This window comes from Drosophila hydei, unplaced genomic scaffold (assembly GCF_003285905.1).
Source record: "Drosophila hydei strain 15085-1641.00,03,60 unplaced genomic scaffold, DhydRS2 tig00008135-arrow-pilon, whole genome shotgun sequence".
NCBI lineage: Eukaryota > Metazoa > Arthropoda > Insecta > Diptera > Drosophilidae > Drosophila > Drosophila hydei.
The window spans coordinates 215,881-235,947 of record NW_022045844.1 but is presented as its reverse complement, the minus strand read 5'-3'; the positions used below and the strand labels follow the sequence as shown (position 1 = coordinate 235,947).

Here is a 20,067-nt window from a genome sequence, read left to right as displayed (position 1 = left end):
CAGCAACAGCCCCTGCGCCAGCTCGTCTTTCGGCTGGTGTTGCACCTGCCCCGGGTTCGGCCACATAAGCAAAACAATTTCAATTCTAATGTCCCATTAATCATTCACAAACATTAAGCATATAGATATATATGTATATATATATATATATATATATATATATATATATATATCTACAGATATATATATTTTTTTTCACTGTGTTTTTTGGCTTTCTAGCGTGAAATACTAAAATGAAATTTCAAGCAGCTTAGTTGGCTGTCAGGTGCTCTGCGAATGGCTTTTTTTTTTGCACTGCTGCTGGGATTGATCACCTGACATGCCATTGAGTGCCAGCCAGGTGTATGCGCCGAGCAGGTATATCAGGCACGGCGAATGCACTAATTGCTGCGCTTGACCGCCTCGCTTCAAGTACCATAAGCCCCCAAAAAAATAAAAATACATTCATTTGACCGGAACAACAACAATTACATAAATACAAGAATTCCAAAAATATTAGCCCATAAAATTGGGCTAGAAGTGGGAGAGTCGAGGGCATGGATAAATAACAAGCTGAAGCTATGCATAACAGAGGCACTGGCTGAGGCGAGGGCGTATACACACTCATACAGAGCTGTTTAATGCGTTCCAATTGGGAAAAGTGTTTGTAAGCCAATCAGAATCCCACTTGAATGTGAGTTTTGTTGGCTGCTAAGCTGTTTATTAGCTTGCCAAAGAATGAAAACTTAATGAGAATAAAATTCAGCAAGCTTCACAGACTATTCAACTTGGCCTAGAACGCGTGCAGTGTATATAAATCGCTTTCCAAAAGTCCAAAAATAAATATTGAATATTTAAAAAAGAAAAGTTTCAAATATGTTTTTGTACAACGGCTGTATGGGATAGGTGGGTATATAGAGGTGCCTATGTGTGTATATAAACAGTTCGTTATAGTGTAGTTAATTAGCTGGCGAAGACTGTCCGTGTGTGTGTGTGTGCGTGTGACTAATATTTATTGCCTTGTGCAGGCTCTTTAGTTGGAGGCTGTATCAAAATACGCGATTAGCCAAAGCAGACAGACAACATTTATAAGTCTGTGTGTGGGCGAACTATAGGTATAGGTACTGGCTACGTGTGTGGTGGAGTGTATATGTATGTGTGTGTGTGTGTGTGTGTGTGTGTCATACATTTTCCATTTTCCATGAAAACCACAGCTAAGCAGCAACAGCAACAGCAGCCGCCACTTTTCGCTGCCTTTGCAAACTTTTTGGATGAAACGACTTGTGGCTAAGTGTTGAATGTTTGTTGTTGTTGTTGCCGCTGTTGTTGTATATGAAAAACCGAACCGTGAAAACAGCACGGCGAGCAGCGAGAGTAACAATTATAATTCGCATCGCGAACGTGGTCAACTCAACCAACAGGCTGTCAGAATTTGTAGTCTCAGTCGTAGTCGCTGACAGTGCACAGCGTACAAATTGCAGGTGTGTGTGCCCGTGTGCCCCGTACCTGTGTGTGTATAGTGACACCTGTGTGTGAGTGTGTGTGTGTGTGTGTGTGCGTGAGTGCATTGTGCATTGTTATTGTGACGTCGCCAACAAGCCAAAAAATTGCATCTGATATGACGACGATAGCAAAAATGCGCGTGCGTGCAATCAAAATTTAATTAAAATGAAAATGAAAATGAAAATGAAAATGATACTGAAACAGAAAATGGAAAAAAAAAGAATAATGAATGATACAAATGAGTGAAAGCAAACAAACATACTCTGGCAATTTGGCAACGCAGCTAATTAGCATTTAAAGCGCAATTAGCAATTGAAAAAGTCCCAAAAAAATCCAAAAAAAAACTGCAATAAAAAATTCCGCGAACGGCAAAACAATTAAGTGACATTTTCCTATTTACGCTCAAGAAAATAAGTTTTCAAAATAAATTTGAATTTTTTGTGAACTCAAAAATAGAATATTTGAGACCGAGTTTCTAGCGTTTGCTGTGTGCGGAGCTGGCGCGGCGCAGCAATAAAAATATTCTGTAATAGTCCACGAGGCCACAGCAGCGCTACACACGCACACACACACACACACTTGCACACACACTAGCTGCACGCACTCATAGCTCTATAGATACATTTGTATCTATGTATCTGTTGCTGCTGCTTTGGACTGTCGCTGACTGCAGCAGCTTTTAGCCTCGGGTCCATCGATGAACTGACAATCTGCTGCTATTTTCCTTTTCTTCTCCCTCTGCTTCTTCTCCTTTGGCTTCATTTTTTGTTCAAACACATATTTTACTTTTCATATTTCATTTGTGCTTTTTTTTGCCTTCTTGTTATTCCCAAAACTACTTTGAGTTGTCTCGACTGTTGTTATTGTTGTTGCGCTTCTTGTTTATAGAGAGAGAGAGAGAGAGTGGCAAAAATACATTTCTAGCTATGCACATGTATTCGTATGTGTGTCTACAGTAGCTTACCTCAGAAGTTGCCTAGTCCCAGTACACGTACTATTAGTCAACTAGACTGCTTCAGCTAATCTGATTGGAATTAGAGAATTGAGTCATTTCTGAGGAGGTGTCACAGACTCTTTTATCTCGGCCCATTAATCAGGCGAATGTTTTCTTGACAAGCAGCCAAAAGTAATTTACTTAATTTATTAGGCGCTTTGTATTTTAATTATTTAAAATATATAAATACAAGACGCACAAGACGCAAGTTGCTATATATTTAAATATAAATTATACAATTTATAAATAGAAAACATTGTTTTAATGTTTTTATTTGACTTAAAAAAAAACATTTTCTTGCGCAAATGTGAATGAAATATATAAAAATAGTTGAATTTAGCTTAGAATATCTAGAGATGTAATCGGTTGTCCTTATAAATGGACTTACATTGCATTTGCTAAGCTCTGCACTTTATGCGTGGACGCCACTGTGCCCAGCATCGTTTAGACACAAGCTGAAGCACACACATGCAGTTAGCGATACAGACACAGACAGAATTGTTCGGCTGTTGAAGATGTGAAACTGTAGAATGATGTGAACACGAAAAGCGAAACGCATGATCATTGCGTAAAGTTCTTCTTGTTGATCAAACGGCAGTCGCAGCTGGCTGCTGCTGCTGCTGCTGGTGCTGGTGCTGATGGCAGCAGCCTGCGCCGTGTTGTTCCGTTCAGTTCGCTTACAAAACGCCGGTTGGCCGTAACGGCCGCGGAAGAACGTGGCCGTATACGCGCCCAAAGCCGAATATGTCTCTGTGGTCTCCGGGTGCTCCAGTTTGTTCCACATGGCGTGCCCGTGCCAATGGCAAAGGCGCAGACACAGCCGAAGGCAGGTGCCACACAGACACGCAGCGAACTTTGTGTGCAATTTGTTGGCATGATTTTTGGATTAAGCAGCGCCACATTGCGACAGACGGTGAGTACACAAATACACACACACACAAACACACACACACACACAAGCCAATTCGCATAAACAATTTGTTGAATATTCGTTAATTATAATTCGGGTTGCCTGGCAGCGTTAAAAGAAACTGTAAACAAATTAAATGTGCCATGAAATATTTTAGCAATTCAACTAAAACAAACCAAACACACAGACACAGACAGAGACACACACACAGATACACACACACACACATACTACACACGCTGCTGGCTAATAATTAAATCAAACAGCGCTCTGCAAATGCCTGGCAAGCATTTGGCCAAGCGTTAAGCACAGCGCACTGCTGTATCGTCAGATATATATACACATATATATTTTTATATACATCATGCATATATATATATATATATATGTATATTTCTACAGATCTGCGAGCTTCAATGCAAATGCAAGAATATTCGCACCTGATTTCAATGAAACTCTCACATATTGTTTCCCTGGCACGCTTGCTGCACGCGCGGCGTGTCGCCACAGAGTAGTCACGCCCACTCACACCCACACACAGCCACGCAGCTCAGAACTTTTCCTTTTTTTTTGTTTGAAACAATATTATTTTGCGCCTGCATTTTTTATGCGAGACTCGCGCGCAATTCAGGCGCACTTTAATACCACGCTAAGTACACCTGTGAGAGTGTGCTAGTGTGCCAGTGTGTGTGCAGGTGTAAAACTTTAATTGGACATCAAGTGGGCAGCATGCAGTGCATTGTAGTGGCTGCTGGCGCTCCTCTCCGGCTGCTGCTTGCCATTTTCATAATATTTTATTAAATTCTGATTAATTTCGTGAAGCCGTTGGCCCAAAGTGCTGCACGCAAAAGTGTTGCATGCTTTACGGCGCCCACGCCTACGTAGGCAAACCCCGTTGCCATTTCGTGCGGCTGCAGGCCACAGCTGCGATTCAGCTCAATTAAAACGCACAAATTGCAAATCAACGGGAGCATACACACACACATACTTACACCCACGCACACCCACACACATAATTTGAAGTATTATAGCTTCGAATTTTATTGCCACTTTTTGTTTGCTCTAGATTCAATGAGCACATGAGGTGTAAGCGCAGCAGAAGAGAAGAAATTTATTGCATCTAATAAGACAAATTGCTTTACTTTCAAGTATGTGGGAAATTACAATTTAATAAACAGGAACACATGAAAAAATAATTAAATGCTGTCTGAACACAATTGTGTTAATGTCGAACTAACAGAGAAAGAGAGAGGGGAAAGAGAGAGAGAGGAAACTTGGCAATGCAGTTGCTGTGGGTCAAGCAGCTTTCAAATATATATAAATGTTATACGCTCGACTGTGTGCATAACTGGAATACGTGTATAACAGAAAGAAATGTTAACAGAACTGTTATACGTTTGACACTTGCTAGAACTGCCAAAGCTATAGAGCGAAAACGCTGTTGAGTTAACATTAACTGGCAGTTGCAACAAGTCTTGCATGTGAGTGTTATACGTGTGTTATACTGCAAGAGCCATATAACAGAGAGAAGGTGGGACTGCACGATTTTAGCATTGCCAGCAAAATTAGCAATTCTGTTAGGTAAGACAAAAACACTGCACAAATATTCTTTATCTGTTATACATTTGTTATACATACACAGCAATTATGCTAAAGATTTCAACGAACTGTTGTATTCCAGTGCGCAAACAGCAAATATGTTAGATATTCCAATATATGTCACTCTCACTTGTTTGCTAGTTCCGCAAGCTCCTATGCGTCATTTGGCTCTAACTACACACAAAAACACATACACACGTGCACATTCCATTATGCCTTTCGTTTTTTCTTCATTCTCCTTTGAGCTGCAACAATTTGATGTGCAGCAATGAACACAACAAGAATTGGAATTGGAATTATGTTCGTTAACAGACTGCTATTTCCTCATGCTGGCCAACACACACACACACGCATACACACATAAACCTAGTACACAGACAGATGAATAGTGGAAGAGACGTATAGACAAATAGGCAGACGGACAGACAGCAGAAATGACGCAAATCTGTATAATGCCATTTGCTCAAAGTTGCTAATTTTATTTGAGGTGACACACAAGGCGGGAATTTGCCCAGGAGTGAAAGAGACAGAGAGAGGGAGCGAGAGAGAAGTAGAGCGAAAGAGAGTGCAGAATTGGAATTAAAGAAAATGAGAATTTTTGTGGGGCATCTGTATGCATGTGTGTGTGCGCCTGTGTGCGTGTGAAAAATATTATTGTAGCATAGCAAAAAAGTGAGCATATCTCAATATTAAGACGTTGTCGCATCTATTTTTAAACGACAAAAAATAAAACTGAACAGAATTTAACATATAAAAATAATAATATTTCAGCAACCCAAAAATTAGTTGAAGCTACATTTTGAAATGTGACAGTAGTGAGTGGATCCATCTTCCTCTATAAATATATATACAGCTATCTATATCTATATATAAGAATTGGAAAGCGCGACAATCGAGTATTCATAATATTTTGTAATTTGTTTGCAACAGCTGTAAAACAAGCCGAAAATAATGAGAATTATAATTACAAAAGATTTGTGTCGCCGAAACGAAGAAAAACAACCAAAATGCGAAGCAACAGGCAGAACACATAAAAATTTGTATATATATATCTAATATATCTGATATATATGCAAAATATAGCTGAATGTGCTTAATGCTGTTTCCAGTAGCAATATTTTTATAATGGAATTATGTGTTATATACATATAGAGAGAGAGAGAGACTTATCTATGTGTTTGTGTTATATATTTATTTTATGTGGAGCGCTGACATTGAAGCAGCTGCTTTTGATTGGCAACATTTGGAATGCGCATATATACATACATATATATATACAAATTTTATTTCTATATAAAAGTTATTAATATTTGATTTTTAGTTATATGCAAACTTTTTCCTGAATGAATTTGCATTAAAATGTTAATACAATTGTGCTACTGTTAAGTTAAGTTGAATAGAAGTGCTGAAGTCATATAACAGAGTCAGTACTACACTTAACAGTGCAGCAAACTGTTAACAATGCAGCTGTTGTAGGTCAAATAGTCTTCAAATATAAAGACAGTTATAACAGTGCAGCTGTCTGTTATACGTTTGCTCTACTTGCCTACGACAGTTAAAGAAGTATATATAACAGAAAGAGATATTTTAGCGGTCTATATATAGCCTATATCTGTTAATGAATTCTATAGTAAATTTCACTTGAATGAATTCATATTTAAATGCTCTTTTTATGGGGAAACATAAAACATATGCAAGAGACTTGAAAAAGATTTTGAGCCAAGCGCGAGAGTTCAATTAAAAATGAATCATAAATGAAATCTGTGCAAACAGCAATAACAATTAAAAGGCTTATAAGATTTGCATGCATATGAAATCGTATGCAGAATATCAAGAGGTTCTTGAGGGACCTTCATAAATACTACAATAAATGTTGCTGGAATAAGTAATATGCGTAATAAGGGTGGGCAGCAGGCGGATTAAGTTGTCAACGGGGACTCATTCGTGGCAGATGACATGAATATGAATATTTAAAACTGTAAAAACGGAACTTGATGAGCCGGAAATGAGTCTGTAGGCACACACACACATACATATATGAGTATATAGACATGCTCACGCACACATATGCATATATGTAATCATCTGTATGACAGCCATAAATAATAAGCTATATATCAGGGATATAAGAGGGATATGTATAAATATATATGTGTAGAGATTGGCGTAATATATTACCAATTTATTGAACTAACGAATTTTGCATTTGACATTTTAATTACAGAACGAAACAACGAACCACACGATTAACGATATTTAAATTAAGCTACTTATTAGCTACGCACATACATATATGCATAATTCAAGCTGGGGCTAATTGTTTAGAATCGCAACAACAACAACAGCAACAACAACCTCAACGAACAACAACAATTGTTAAGCCTATAAGCTGCCGAAGTCTCTGGCTAAAGTAAAATTTTAAAATATTTTTTATCAACAATAATTTAAAAGTTTTTCGAGGACAAGCCGGACAACAAACAGCGGGAAGAAGCAGAAGAGCTGAGAGCCAAAAGCAAAAGCTACCGAGTGCATAAACAAGCTGAGAAGCAAGCAGAAGAAGAAGAAGACGCAAAAGCGCAGCTCAAGTGAAGACAAGGCAAACGGTATAACAGCCACAGCAGCAACAACAACAGTGCGTATAACAGCCACAACAACAACAGCAACAAGTACAAAATGGCCGCCATACAACGCAAACTTGTGCACAAGCAATTCAATTCACCAATGGGCCTCTACTCCCAGGAGAACGTTAAGGCCACGCTGAATCGCGAGCTGAAGGCCTTCGGGGCCGACGGGTAAGTTAAACGAAATAATTCCCCTTAACACATTTAAATGCATAATTTCATAGAGCCAGGGCCAAAGTGAAAGATGAAAGAAAGCGGCCCTTAAAACAGAAAGAAAGGGTAGCGGAGAATAGCGTAAAAGCAGAGGCAAAAGCAAAGGCTAAACTAGCAAAGGGTTCGCCCCAGTCAACCTGAGTTAGCCGCCATCATGCGGCAGCCTCTGTGGCTATTATATCTGCTATCTAAGGCTGCTGCACAGGTGCACATGAAAACACATTAATGTAGAGGCTATATACGTCTGCACATACATCATACGTATATATATACGAATCACATTAATATATATTTATATATAGTGCCTGATATAGCGCAGCTGCGAGGCGCACTTTGTGCAGTGCAGCGAGACGGCAGCGTCAGCGCAGCGGCAGCGCTGCCAGCGACAACTGTTGGCGATTTGTAGCTGCAGTTGCTTTCAATTTGTAACACACACACACACACACACAGACAGCGCACAATTAAAATCGCTTGACTTTTAATTGTAATTACCAAATGCTATACATAAGTAGCAACAGCAGCAGCAGCAGCAGCAACAACAACAGCAGCAGCAGCGCGTATCTCAAAGATGCTGTGGACTTGAAATTTGTAGCTGCCGCTGCCGCTGCTGTCGCCGCCAAATTGGGAAGCAACTACAACATTATCTCTGGCATTGTTGTTAGCAATTGTTGTTGAACCAAACCGGCCTAAGCTAAACAGCGCCAAACGCGCTAAGTAGCCTTTCAGTTATACGTTGTCTATGCGTGCGACAAAACGTGTGTGTGCAACAGCCGAAAAGTATCTCAAGCAATTGAATTGAAGTGAAAATTGAAACAGCCTCGAGCAGATACTGTGAAGCGCGTTCGCGTGTGCAAACACACTAAAGTTATATCAAAACATTAGCTGCCAGCAGCAACAGCTACAGCAGCAGCAACTGCTACAGCAACAGCCTTTCACAATGTATGTTAATCATGTGGCAGGCATCCGTTAGATACTTAACTTTTTTATATAATTGTTAAACAATTCACTAACCATCGATGAGTCACACGCACAAATTAATGGGGTAGCTCGCAGCAGCAGCAGCAGCAGCAACAGCAACAACAATGTCAACAAACACATTGCAGGCGCCTAGCCAAAAGTTGTGATGCATCTTCTTGTGATCTGGCTGCCCCGTAGCGCGTGTGACTCATAGTAGCTGCCCAGCAGCTACAGTGAAGCATGGCTAGAGCGACAGTGAATGCTCGTTATCGTGCACAGGCGTCTGTTTGCTCAGTTAGATAAGATATAGATTTACTAGACTCAGCACTTCTTAGGCTCTGCAACTTGTCTTTATTAATTTGCTTCAATAGAAATACGTGGAATATAATAAGAATAGGATTTGGTGTGGATTTCTGAATTCATCGTGTGTCGGAAGTCTTCAATAGTCGCAATACTTTTTCATTTCATTATAGTAGCACGGCTTGAGGCAACACTCATTGACGACGCCACGCCTTAAGCGCCTGGTCGCCATCAGGGAGCTGTGACGTCCTCCTGCGCCCAGTTCTTGAAGCGTGTCCAAATCGTTGTCCTCGTTGGGCTCCTTTTGAGAGTCGACGTAGTCAAAGAGATCCACTGCAATGCAGAAATGCGTTAATGTAAATTGCCTGCACGGCTTGGCCAATCAAAGCCAATCAGCTGCAGCAGTGCCAGCAACAGTTGCTGCTGCCACACTGCAACATATACTCACAGGTTCCGCGTTTGCGTTGCTGAATGGGCACAAACTTTCCACGGCAGACGGCGTAGATGGTTTCGCTTAGCCGTGAACCACACACCTGAATCCTGGACACTGACTCCGCGCCGTGTAGCATCGGCAGCAGCAGCACCACCACCACCAGCATTGACGGCACCAGCAACAACACTTGTTTCCTATTCGCCATTCTGCAGTGCCTGAGTTTGATCGAAAGTGGAAATTGTTGTGCCTGTTTAGCTGCTGCACAAGATGTGGTTTAGTTGCTCGCCGTGGCAAGGGCTTTTATATCTGGCTGTAGGCGCTCGCCTGTCAATCTCGATTATTTTTCATTGGCCACAAGGGCTCCATGTGGGTTGCAGGTCACAAATACTGGAGCAATAGGTGGGTAAGGCAGACCAGACAGAGTGTGCTCGGTAATTGTATAAATTTATGCGCTGCGTTTTAAGCAAAATATATATAAATAGAACAGCTTATACTAAAAAATGACATAATCCAAATTCGCTATTAGCAAAAATAAAATAATAAATGCAAAAAATAAATAAAAAAGTTAACTGTCTTCGACCGTGACAGGACTCGAACCTGCAATCTTCGGATCCGAAGTCCGACGCCTTATCCATTAGGCCACACGGTCTTGTTGAAATGATTCGTCTAATCGTGCAGTTAAGCGGTTCACAGCGCGGGAAAATTGTGTTATTTGTGTATACAACTTGCAAAGCAGTGCAAGCACATGCTATGGCAAACAATAGCAAGCAGTGTTTTGTGTGACTCTCAAACAGTAGGCAGTCACCCCACAACTGTTATGACAGCAATATTTCTAATTATAGAATTGACATGAATATTTTATATATAATTTGTATTTGTATATATATACACGATTTGAGAGCCACTTATAGCCATCAAATATGGGCGCTAAGTACCAGCTGGCGGCTGTTTATTTTGTTTGTTAACTTTAAACGAACTATTTTGCTTATCTCGCAGGCTTATCAAACAAAGCTGTTTGCCTATAAGCGAAAATTCGCTTAATCTAACTGGAATTTTGTGTACATGCACACAAATCTTATTAGAATATATTCTTATTGGACTATTTCGAATTTTTAAGGTCTTTTTAAATGCTTTTACTTAACAAGGTCAAAAAGAAGAAATATTGTCTAATTGGAATTTACTTTTACTAGCTTTGCTTACATTTTATCACAATTTACTTTATTTATTTAACTTTTTAGGATCGAAATCGATGAACAAATCACAAAACCCCTGAACCTGGCCAACTCCGCTGTTCTGCGCGCTGTTGAGGAGGAGGAACAACAAATCAAATGCGGTAGGTGCTATAAGTGTGCCTGTCTAAGTATGTGTGTGTGTGTGTGTGTGCCTTTGTCCAAGCAAACAAAGAACAATTAAAAACCTTTTCAACATTCAACAACAACTGCCACGCCCACAATGTAATGTGTTCCGTTAAGTGTTCCGTTAGGTGTTCTTTAATTTGCTTTGCTTTGCTCCGAGTTAAAGCCCAAATTGCTTCATAGGCGACTTTTATGCTCGCCCACGGCCAAGTCGCAGCAGGCAGCGTGACGGCAGTCAGGAGACGCTGCCGCCGCATCATGCGCCGCACCAGCAGCTGCTGGATCAGATCAAGTCGCAGTACCTGAGCCATCAGCACGACGTGGTCATTGATCGTGAGACGGTGCTGCGCATCAATCGTCTGTCCACGCGGCGACAGCTGCCCAAGCGCGACCACAGCTGGCCGCCCACCGAGCAGGAGGCGCTGCATAGTGCCTCAGTGACGCACGCAGCCACGCCCACGCACAGCATCGATGTGCTGCGCGAGAAGTTCAACAGCCCCACGAGAATTGTGGAGCCAACAATAAAGGAGCAGCAGCAGCAGCAGCAGAGGCAGAGGCAGAGGCAGATACAGAACCAGAGGCAGCGGCAGAGCAGATCAGATGCCTGCAACATGCAGCCAGAGCAATCGGCCGACAGCATTTGCCAGCTCACAGCACAGGCCAAGGGCTTCTCGGCGCCCGAGACGAAGGCCGCCGATGCGGACCTCGGCCTGGTCGCGCCCAAGTGTGAGTACTACGAGCAGCTGACGCAGCAACGGCCCGCCACGCCCGAGGCAAAGCTGGGCGCGAGCAGCTATCGGCCGCGCCTGAAGCGGCAATCGTATTCGCTGGATCGTGGACGCGCTCGCAAGCGAGCTGTGGCCGCGGGCGCTGCCACGGAGCTGCCACCACAGAAGCCGCGCAACGGCAGCGGCAGCGGCAGCGGCAGTGGCACGCCCAAGGTGCAACGGCGCAGCATCAAGCTGGCCACCGAGCTGAGGATCAGCTACGACACAGACAACGCCAACGACGGCGACAGCGAGGAGGAGCCCAAGGCCAATCTGCAGCTGACAGCAGCTGACATAGATTTGGAGACGTTGCCGCTGCCCGCAACGCCCGGCGAAAGGGCAGCAGCAGCTGCCTCTGCCAGGCCGCACAATGGGAGCTTGCCAAGAAAGGGATCCACGTCAACTGACAGCCTGGCACTTAAGCAGCAGCAGCAAATGGCGCTGGCCCTGGCCGCAACTACACTCGATGCCCCAACGCGCAACGAACGCATTATACCGATCACCGTGCACGAGGCGACACCGAGTCCCGGCCAGGAGCCACGCAACATGCCAGACGACGCTGCCGCACCGCCAGCCACCTATGTCAGCGCCACCAGCGGCATTAAGCTACAGCGCCAGGACAGCGCTAGCAGGTACAAGACACAGCTCAGCCAGCCCAGCAGCATTCCCACGCCCCCGCCACTGCCGCCGCCGCCGCCCGCAGTGCCGCTGCTGCAGCTGCGCGCCAAGTCGCGGCAGGAGGCCAAGGACATGCAGGCACGACGCCAGGGCGGCGTCTACGATCAGGCTGCCAGCCAGGTCAAGCAGCACGAGGCGCATGTGGAGATCGCGCAGCTCGAGGCGAAGTATGCCCACATCCAACAGTCCATAGCGGAGCATCTGCGTCAGATTGATGCGTATATGGAGAACGCCAAGACTGCGCTGCAGCGCACAGCGCAAGCTACGCCTGCAGCAGAGCCAGCTGCACCACCTGCACCAGCTGCACCACCGAAACCAATCAGCAGCAGCCACAGCAACGAGCTGTGGGACATGTTCGCGTCGAGGCAATCTCCCATCCTGGCTGTGGAGAGTCCTCTGCAGGCCATATTAAGACAGATTTACTGCCGCGCAGCTGGCATACAACTGCAGCCCAAGGAGCAGCAGGACAGCCCAGAGCCTCGCCTGGAGCCCGCTGCCATGCCCGCCGAGAACGTGCCGATTGTGGAGCGTGCTCTAGAGGATCTGCATCGCATTGCCATTGCGCTGGACAGCGACGGGCACGTGGAGCACAAGACAACGCCAACAGCTGACACGGCACAGCACGTACTCATCGAGGAGGCGGCCGAGGAGCACGAGTCTGACTTTAGCCTGGACTACAGACATGTGTCCGACGTAATTGCCAACTATGAGCAGCTGTCGACGGGCAGCAAGGCAGCAGCCACGGCCACAGCCACAGCCACAGAGAAGCGAAAGGCCACGCAGCCAGAGGAGCTGCTGGCTGACAAGGAGAGCAGTGCAGTCGAGTGTCAGGAGCAGCAGCAATCGACGACAGCCGATGCAAAAAGTGAAGTGAAATCAATGAAGCAACAGGAGGAGGAGGTGGGGGAGGTGGGGGAGGTGGAGGAGGAGCAGGAAAAAATATTAAAAGAAATGCAAAAGGAAACGCAAAGGGAGAAGCTGAGGGAGCTGCTGAAGAAGCAGGAGCAGCAGCTATTGGAGCAGGTGGAGCTGCTAAGAGAGCAGCAAAAGGAGAAGCTAAAGACGGAGCAGGAGGAGAGGCTGAGGACAGAGCAGGAGGAGAAGCTTAAGATGCAGCAAAAGGAGCAGCTAAGGACGGAGCAGGAGGAGAAGCTAAAGGAATGCCTCAACGATCAACTGACTGCCACGCCCATTTGCCCACACGAGCCAGGTGAGACGCAGCAGGTGGGCAGCTGGTGCGCTGTGTGTGGCGAGTGTCGCGAGTCGCCGCATGGCTGGGGCAAGCTCAACAAGGCAGATCAGTGGCGCCTCGACAACCTGCAGAACGAGTCGCTGGCCAACTACAAGTCCACCTACGAGATACGCAGTCCCTACATCTCGCGGCAAATCTCCTGGGAGGAGACACAGCAGCCGCAGCAGCAGCAGCAGCAGCAGCAGCCGAGGGAGCAGCTGCATCGGCAACGCAGCGAGGTGGAGATTGTAACCACGCCAGCTGCAGCAGGAGTTGAAGGAGAAGCAGCAACAGCAACTGTTGCTCCGACTCAGCCCAAGGACTGGCAGCTGAGTCGCTCGCCCAGTCCGTTGCCCTTGCGCAAGTATCCTGCGCCACTGATAGACACCGCACAGCGCTGCAGCTCGCCCTTTGGGCTCAATGCAGTGCAGCTCAAATCCTCCACGCCCACGCCCAGGGAGGCAAAGTACACGCATGTGCCACAGCTTGAAGGCCACAACATTGGGCTGCTGGTGCACACGGCCACGGAGCCACTGCAGCAGTGCATGTGCGCCTCGTCCTCCATGCTGGCGGGCACGCCGCCGGCCACGCCACGCTGCAACTCACAGCCGCCGCCCTTCGAGTTCCTCATGCAGCACGGCCTGGGCCTGGATGCGCAGCGCGAGGCGCATCTCGGCTTCAAGTCGCTGGCAGGCAGCAGCGAGGAGCTGCCACGCGAGCGCAGCGTCAATCGATCCTTCGACAATGTCTCGCCACGCCCCTATATAGGCATTGAAGGTGCGTTGCCCAACCCTGTGCTGTCCGATGTCCGATGTCGTTTCTGTGTTCAATGTCTGTCAAAGTGCTGCAAGCAGTGCATGTCAAACTGTAAGGCAGCTCCACTGTGAATGAGGATTTTTGTGGCTTGCAGCTGACGACACTCTAAGATACCCTGTAGCATATAAATGTAGGGCCTGTCGAAGCTTGAAGAGAGCGTGTTTTAAGCGGAAAGATACCCTGTAATATGTGTTTATATATCTGTGATATTTTAGGCTTCTCTGACTAAAGCTTATAATAGACTCCACTTGGCCCTAAGCCATTCATATGTAACTAAGCAGCTTTAAGCTTCAGCTTCAGTTGCAGCCAATGCTCACGCTTGCTTCAATATACCCTACTTCTATATACCCTACCCACAGGGTACACAAAGCATTGTTGCTTTGCTTTGATATACAATTTTTGCCAAGACATCATCAGTCGACGGCACTTCAAAGCGTACCTCAAATTCTTGCTCGTATCCAACCAATTGCAGCAGAGAGCTAACTAATTATGTATATAGTTATTTATAGGATAGCTCAAAATTGACAGTCGACAGCAGATCGAAAGAGATTTCGCGAAATAATGACACATCTCAAGCATTTAGCCAGGTGGCTTCAAGGCGCAGACTAGGTCACACGCAGCACAAGGTGTCGGCTATTGAAATAACATAAACTACGCTATCTGAGAGGCAAGTGCCCCCTTTAGAGGCACACATAAATCAAGTACTTAAGCCTGCTTAACAAGCGCAAAGACAACAATTTGTTAATGTTTATTCGATCTGTTGCATTTATTTTATAATTTTAATGAGCCAACATTTGTCGTACACCTGTGCGAATACGTTTAAAAACAGATTTGTTTCGCTTATTGTTGGCCATTTAATTTTAGCCCGCCAACTAGTCATAGGGCAGATACACTTGACTCACAGACAGCGCAGACTGTGTATACTATGCCATGGACTTGGCGACTTGAGTTGACTTTGTTGGCCGCCCACTCAAGCACTCTTCTGGCTATATGATCCACGATCCATTCCTATTGCTAAGCGATTTATATAATTATATTTAAAGCACAGCTGAGCAATGTGTGCAAAATATAGCTGTGTGCGTGGCCTTGCCAAGTAGCCAAGGTGCGGCACAAATCAAAAATCGAAGGTGTAAACAATGCAGAAAAGCAGATCAGGTGCGAGCAGGAGGCAGCGAGGAAGCGAGGAGCTAGCAGCGGGCAGCAGGAGCGGGTGGCGGGTGGCTTCAGGCCCAAGCATCATTAACAGCTATTTAATTTGCGTGTATTTAGCGCAGCTCATTCTTAAGCAAGCGCACAAAAGTAGTTTTTATTATTTTTTTTATTTTGCAAAAATTCTCACACCTTATGCTCGCACACCCCCACCTTCTCTCTCGCTCACTCTCTCTCTCTCGCTCACTCTCTCTGTATGTGTGAAATTGTGGGGATTAGCTTTCGGATCGGTTGAATAATTTGCCGAGCATTTAGCGCGCTGCTCACTTAGTAGCATACATCGAAGGCACACAGATATCGCGCGGCCAACGCGAACGAATTAGCAAATAGATATAGAAATAGAAACTTAATTCAAATTGATTTTTTGAACTTTTTGTCCGAACGATCAATATCGAAAATCGACGAAAAAAAATATAACAAAATTAGAAAAATATATAGAAAATTATTCAACGAAACGCGCGCCAGCTCGAATTGCTGTTGCCAATTAATTTGCATAAAATTGAAATTGAAAACGACTTTTTTGTGGTGTTCCGACTAAAAACCAAAAGCAAAACCAAAATCTAGCAACCTTCACTAATCAAACGTATCAATTAATTAACTTGTTATTACATAACGGTTCCTCAGCGTCTGTGTGTACCAGAAAGATCATAATTTGAGTGTGGATCACACACCCACGCACAGATATTTTTTGTTATTTTATACGCAACAACAAAGTCATTAAAAAAGAAAAGAAAAGAAAAGAAGAGAAAAGAAAATCAGAAAATCAGAAAAGCTGCGAAAATATCAAAAAAATATTTATTTATACGCGCGCCGCTCGATCATAAATACTTAAGCAGCCAACACCTAAGCAAGGAGAACTCAACTCAGCTGCAGAATGGGCGCACAGTGGAGACTGATTAACCAGAACTATAAGAACATGGAGGGTAAACGCATTGCATATTGATATTGAACTTCATTTCGACTGATTTCGCTCAGAGCAACTGTTGCTGCTGCAATTGCAGCTCGATGTAGGCGCTACAGCGGCAACAGCTCTTGCTTGCTCACTGGCTGTCATCAGAATTGCTGTTGTTATTGCTGGTCCTGCAATGAACGACAACAACAACACTGAGACATAATAGCAACAGCTTTGCTATGTTGTCATTGCCATTGCTGTTGCTGCAACGGCAACAGCAACATGTTGCCTGCACAGCAGCTGTTGCTGCTAGCATTGCTATTGCCATTGCTCTTAGCAATACTCAGGCACAGCAGCAACATGTGATGTCTGCTGCTGCCTTTGCTGCAATCCCATGGCAGCAACATGTTGCAGCAGCAACACCTACGCAGCTGTTGTTATTGCAGCTGCGGTTGCCATCAATAACTCACAGCAGCAACAGTCAGTGACAGCCACAAAGCAGTCAACAACATAGCAACTCATATTGTTGCTGTTGCTACTGTTTGGTTCAGCGACAACAGCAACATGTTGCACGAACAACGCCCACGCACGCCTGCACGTATGTGTCAATTCTATCAGCGTCACAGCTGGCGCTGTTGCTGCCGCTGCAAATTCTTTGTTTTTGAATCGTCAGCTAAATTTAGACACAATGACAGCAGCCTCTGATTTGCAGTTTGAAATTTGAAATTCGAAAAGTCAGCTATATGCTTCGTTCTCTATATATTGTACATTTTTAATTGGCTTAAATCATTTTCAAATTGTTTGTCTTGCACTGAGCCAGCGAGAATCTTTAATATTTGCCCCAACAACCAACCACACCCGCCCCACTCTGCCTCTCTCCCCCCCTCTCTCTCTCTCTCTTTGTCTTCTATTTGTGTGTGCATCATCAAGGCCAGCGACGCCCACGTCGCTGCGCGTGTTGGCCGCATTTTGTTGAATGTTGAATGTATTATTTGGCGACCCACACATACAGTCGCCGCCCACACACTTGCATATTGTCGTTATACCTGTTCTCACCCTGTTTTTCCGCCCGCAGGCTACAAGCGCGTCGCCTGGCCCCCGGCCTCTGAGGAGCGCATCGTGCGCGAGTTCACGCCACAGCCCCAGACGCAAAGCCCGGCACCAGGCAGCGGTGGCTACTACCCACAGCCAGCCGCCAGCCAGCCAAGCAGCGCGAATGCTGCACCAGCTCAGGTAATTAAGCCAGCCCAGCTGCCAGCCCTACTCAAGCTCATGACTGTATATAAATATCTCGATTTAGTACTTAGAGTTATCTGTGTAAATACTGTGTAAATTGTAAATATAATTGTTACTCTATCTGCACTTGTCATTGGGTATCTGGTGAGGCATTACTGTATATATATACACACACACTTAAGCACACACACAACCACAGCAACCCACCCACCCACACAGCTAACAAAGAATACTCACTGCCCACTTGCAGGGTCCCATTTATAACAACGTTCAGCCACGAACCCAGCCACACCTACAGCAACCACAACAACATCAACATCAACATCAACAACAACAACCACACCAGCAACCCGCACAAAATGTTTATGGTCCAACCACTAATTATGCGGCACCAGCAACAGTTGCTGCTGCCCCAGCTAATAACTATAACTATCCACAACAACCCATCCAATACACGCAGGCCCAGTTCAATAGACAACCCTCGCGGGAGCCAACGGTCGATGTGCAGTATGCATCGCAGCCACAGCCACAGCCGCAGCAGCAGCAGCAACAGTTGCCTGCGCAGCAGCAGCCGTCTTACCAACAGCAGCAACAGCAGCCACATCGTGCCGCAGGCAACGTTGCTGGAGGCTGGAAGCATATTGGTGCACCAACGCCCAAGTCTCACAGCGACTTCACTGCTGGCGGCGTTGCGCCCTACCAGCAACAGCAACAGCAACAGCAACAACAATATCAACAGCAGGTACCGTTTGGCTGAATGGATTTATAGCCTTTGGCTTTGGCTCCCGATGCAAGAAACTTTTGCTGCTGCTGTCTATCTACACACAAAAAGTTGAAAATCCCTTGCCCCAGCCACTAACTACCTAATGAATGCGCTTAGGCGTGCCGGCAGCTGCCTGAGCTGACAGCGAAACTTTTGCTTGAAGCAAGGCTTTTGGTCCCATTTCTCTCAGTGCACGCAGCTGGCCGCACGCCCAAGCTCTAACACTGCCACGTAGGCTCTATATCTCTATATATCCCTCTACTCACATATACATAAATACCTAAGCGTTGCTTGTAGCTCTCACATTTAGTACTCGCACTTCTCTCACTCTTTCTCTCTTCTCTGCTCTGCTTCTTCTATGCATATTTCAGCTGTAAACTGCGACTCGCTTCTAATGCTAAACGATTTAATTAACCACGAACTCCTGCTAATTTACTTGACACACCTGTAACAGTCTTTAATTGTCTTTCTTATCTCTCTTTACTCCGGCGTATGTTTATTGTGTTTGTTTGTGTCTCTGTTTCACTGTTGCACTTGCACCTAAACCACCAACAACATCCATAACCTCTGTCTCGATTGGCACCCGAAACTCCATGACTCGCATGCACCACCACCGCCACCACCGACTATACAACCACAACAGCAACCAGCGCAGCAGCAATATGGTGCACCGTCCTACAACAACTATCAACAGCAGCAGCAGCAGCAGCCAGCTCCACAGCAGTGGCAACAGCAGCAGCAGCAGCAGCAATATCAGGCACCTTATCAGACGTCGCCTTATCAACAAGCCCAGCAACCAAACTATCCACAGCAAAATGGTGGCGCTAACTATGCTCAACCACAATACAATTCTTATTCGCAGCCACAACAGCAGCAGCAGCAGCAGCAGCCACTGCAACAGCAGCCGCAGCAGCAGCAGTTGCCCTACTCGCTGGATCAGACTGATCAGCAGCATGGCTATCGTGGCGCCAGTCCTGGCATCATAACGCTGCGCAAGGAGGCGCCCGTCTCACAGAAGCCAGCGCCAGTCTACACTTCGCAGCCTGCCGCCGTCAGCTATCAGGGTAAGCAGCAGCAGCAGCAGCGCCAGCTGAACTGCAATAACTCGCATTATCTCTCTGCTTGCAGGAGGCAGCAAATTGCGCGGAGATTTGAAATGGCCACCACAGGAGTACAAGGAGGCTGCTGTGCGCGAAAACGAGGAACGTCGCCTATTGGCGCTGGGCCCCGTTTGCCGTCCCCGTAGAGTCAATCGTGTAAGTAAACCCTAGAGCACCAGCTTCCTCTAAGCAACTCACATATATATATATATATATATATATATATATATATATATATATATTATTTACCATATTCTTTTCACATCCAACAGGACTACACACCCTTCTTTGCCAAGCATCAGCTGAACAACACCTATCCAAGCTATAAGGTGCCACCCGGCACCCAGCACATGTTTGGAATCTAAGCAAACGACAATCAGAGCTCAGCAAGCAAATGGAGAAAGAAACTTTATCAATGGAACCCACTTCACATAATACGATCATGTAAATGTTACTAAAACGACGACTAACGAACCAAAGCAAAAACTATATGTATTTTGTTATACTAATC

The 20,067-nt window shown here is 45.3% G+C and overlaps 2 protein-coding genes and 1 non-coding gene across 10 annotated transcripts; 1 reads left to right on the top strand and 2 right to left on the bottom strand.

The window, feature by feature from the left end:
• Positions 1-1,394: 1,394 nt before the first annotated feature.
• On the top strand, positions 1,395-19,994 carry LOC111598754 (mediator of RNA polymerase II transcription subunit 15). 8 transcript variants are annotated; one of them, XM_023314160.2, is made up of 8 exons: positions 1,395-1,460; positions 7,437-7,777; positions 10,748-10,842; positions 17,533-17,690; positions 18,154-18,435; positions 19,100-19,520; positions 19,585-19,712; positions 19,829-19,994. In XM_023314160.2, exons 2-8 carry the CDS (start codon positions 7,659-7,661, stop codon positions 19,919-19,921), a joined length of 1,296 nt encoding a protein of 431 aa, XP_023169928.2. In that variant the 5' UTR covers positions 1,395-1,460; positions 7,437-7,658; the 3' UTR covers positions 19,922-19,994. The 8 variants fall into 8 exon arrangements, with proteins under 8 accessions (XP_023169928.2, XP_023169927.2, XP_023169926.2 ...); XM_023314159.2 differs by having other exon boundaries at positions 1,404-1,460; positions 7,210-7,777; XM_023314158.2 differs by lacking the exon at positions 1,395-1,460 and adding an exon at positions 3,292-3,389 and having other exon boundaries at positions 7,210-7,777.
• LOC111598755 (probable insulin-like peptide 5) lies at positions 9,117-9,772 on the bottom strand. Its single transcript, XM_023314163.2, has 2 exons — positions 9,525-9,772; positions 9,117-9,409 (listed from the first exon to the last, which is right to left on the bottom strand). The coding sequence occupies exons 1-2, from the start codon at positions 9,712-9,714 to the stop codon at positions 9,216-9,218; spliced, it is 384 nt and encodes a 127-aa protein (XP_023169931.2). The 5' UTR covers positions 9,715-9,772; the 3' UTR covers positions 9,117-9,215.
• On the bottom strand, positions 10,086-10,158 carry Trnar-ucg. The gene has a single exon. It is a non-coding gene; the product is annotated as a tRNA-Arg (tRNA).
• Positions 19,995-20,067: the final 73 nt, after the last annotated feature.

What these genes read in the sequence shown, in the direction of transcription:
- LOC111598755 (XM_023314163.2), bottom strand. Translation starts at nt 9,714, where the DNA reads ATGGCGAATAGGAAACAAGTGTTGTTGCTGGTGCCGTCAATGCTGGTG. An exon ending in GCAACGCAAACGCGGAACCT is followed by an intron (nt 9,410 to 9,524) that starts GTGAGTATATGT and finishes TCTGCATTGCAG; the next exon opens with TGGATCTCTTTGACTACGTC.
- LOC111598754 (XM_030225648.1), top strand. Translation starts at nt 13,261, where the DNA reads ATGCAAAAGGAAACGCAAAGGGAGAAGCTGAGGGAGCTGCTGAAGAAG. An exon ending in TGCCGCCGTCAGCTATCAGG is followed by an intron (nt 19,521 to 19,584) that starts GTAAGCAGCAGC and finishes CTCTGCTTGCAG; the next exon opens with GAGGCAGCAAATTGCGCGGA. An exon ending in GTCCCCGTAGAGTCAATCGT is followed by an intron (nt 19,713 to 19,828) that starts GTAAGTAAACCC and finishes CACATCCAACAG; the next exon opens with GACTACACACCCTTCTTTGC.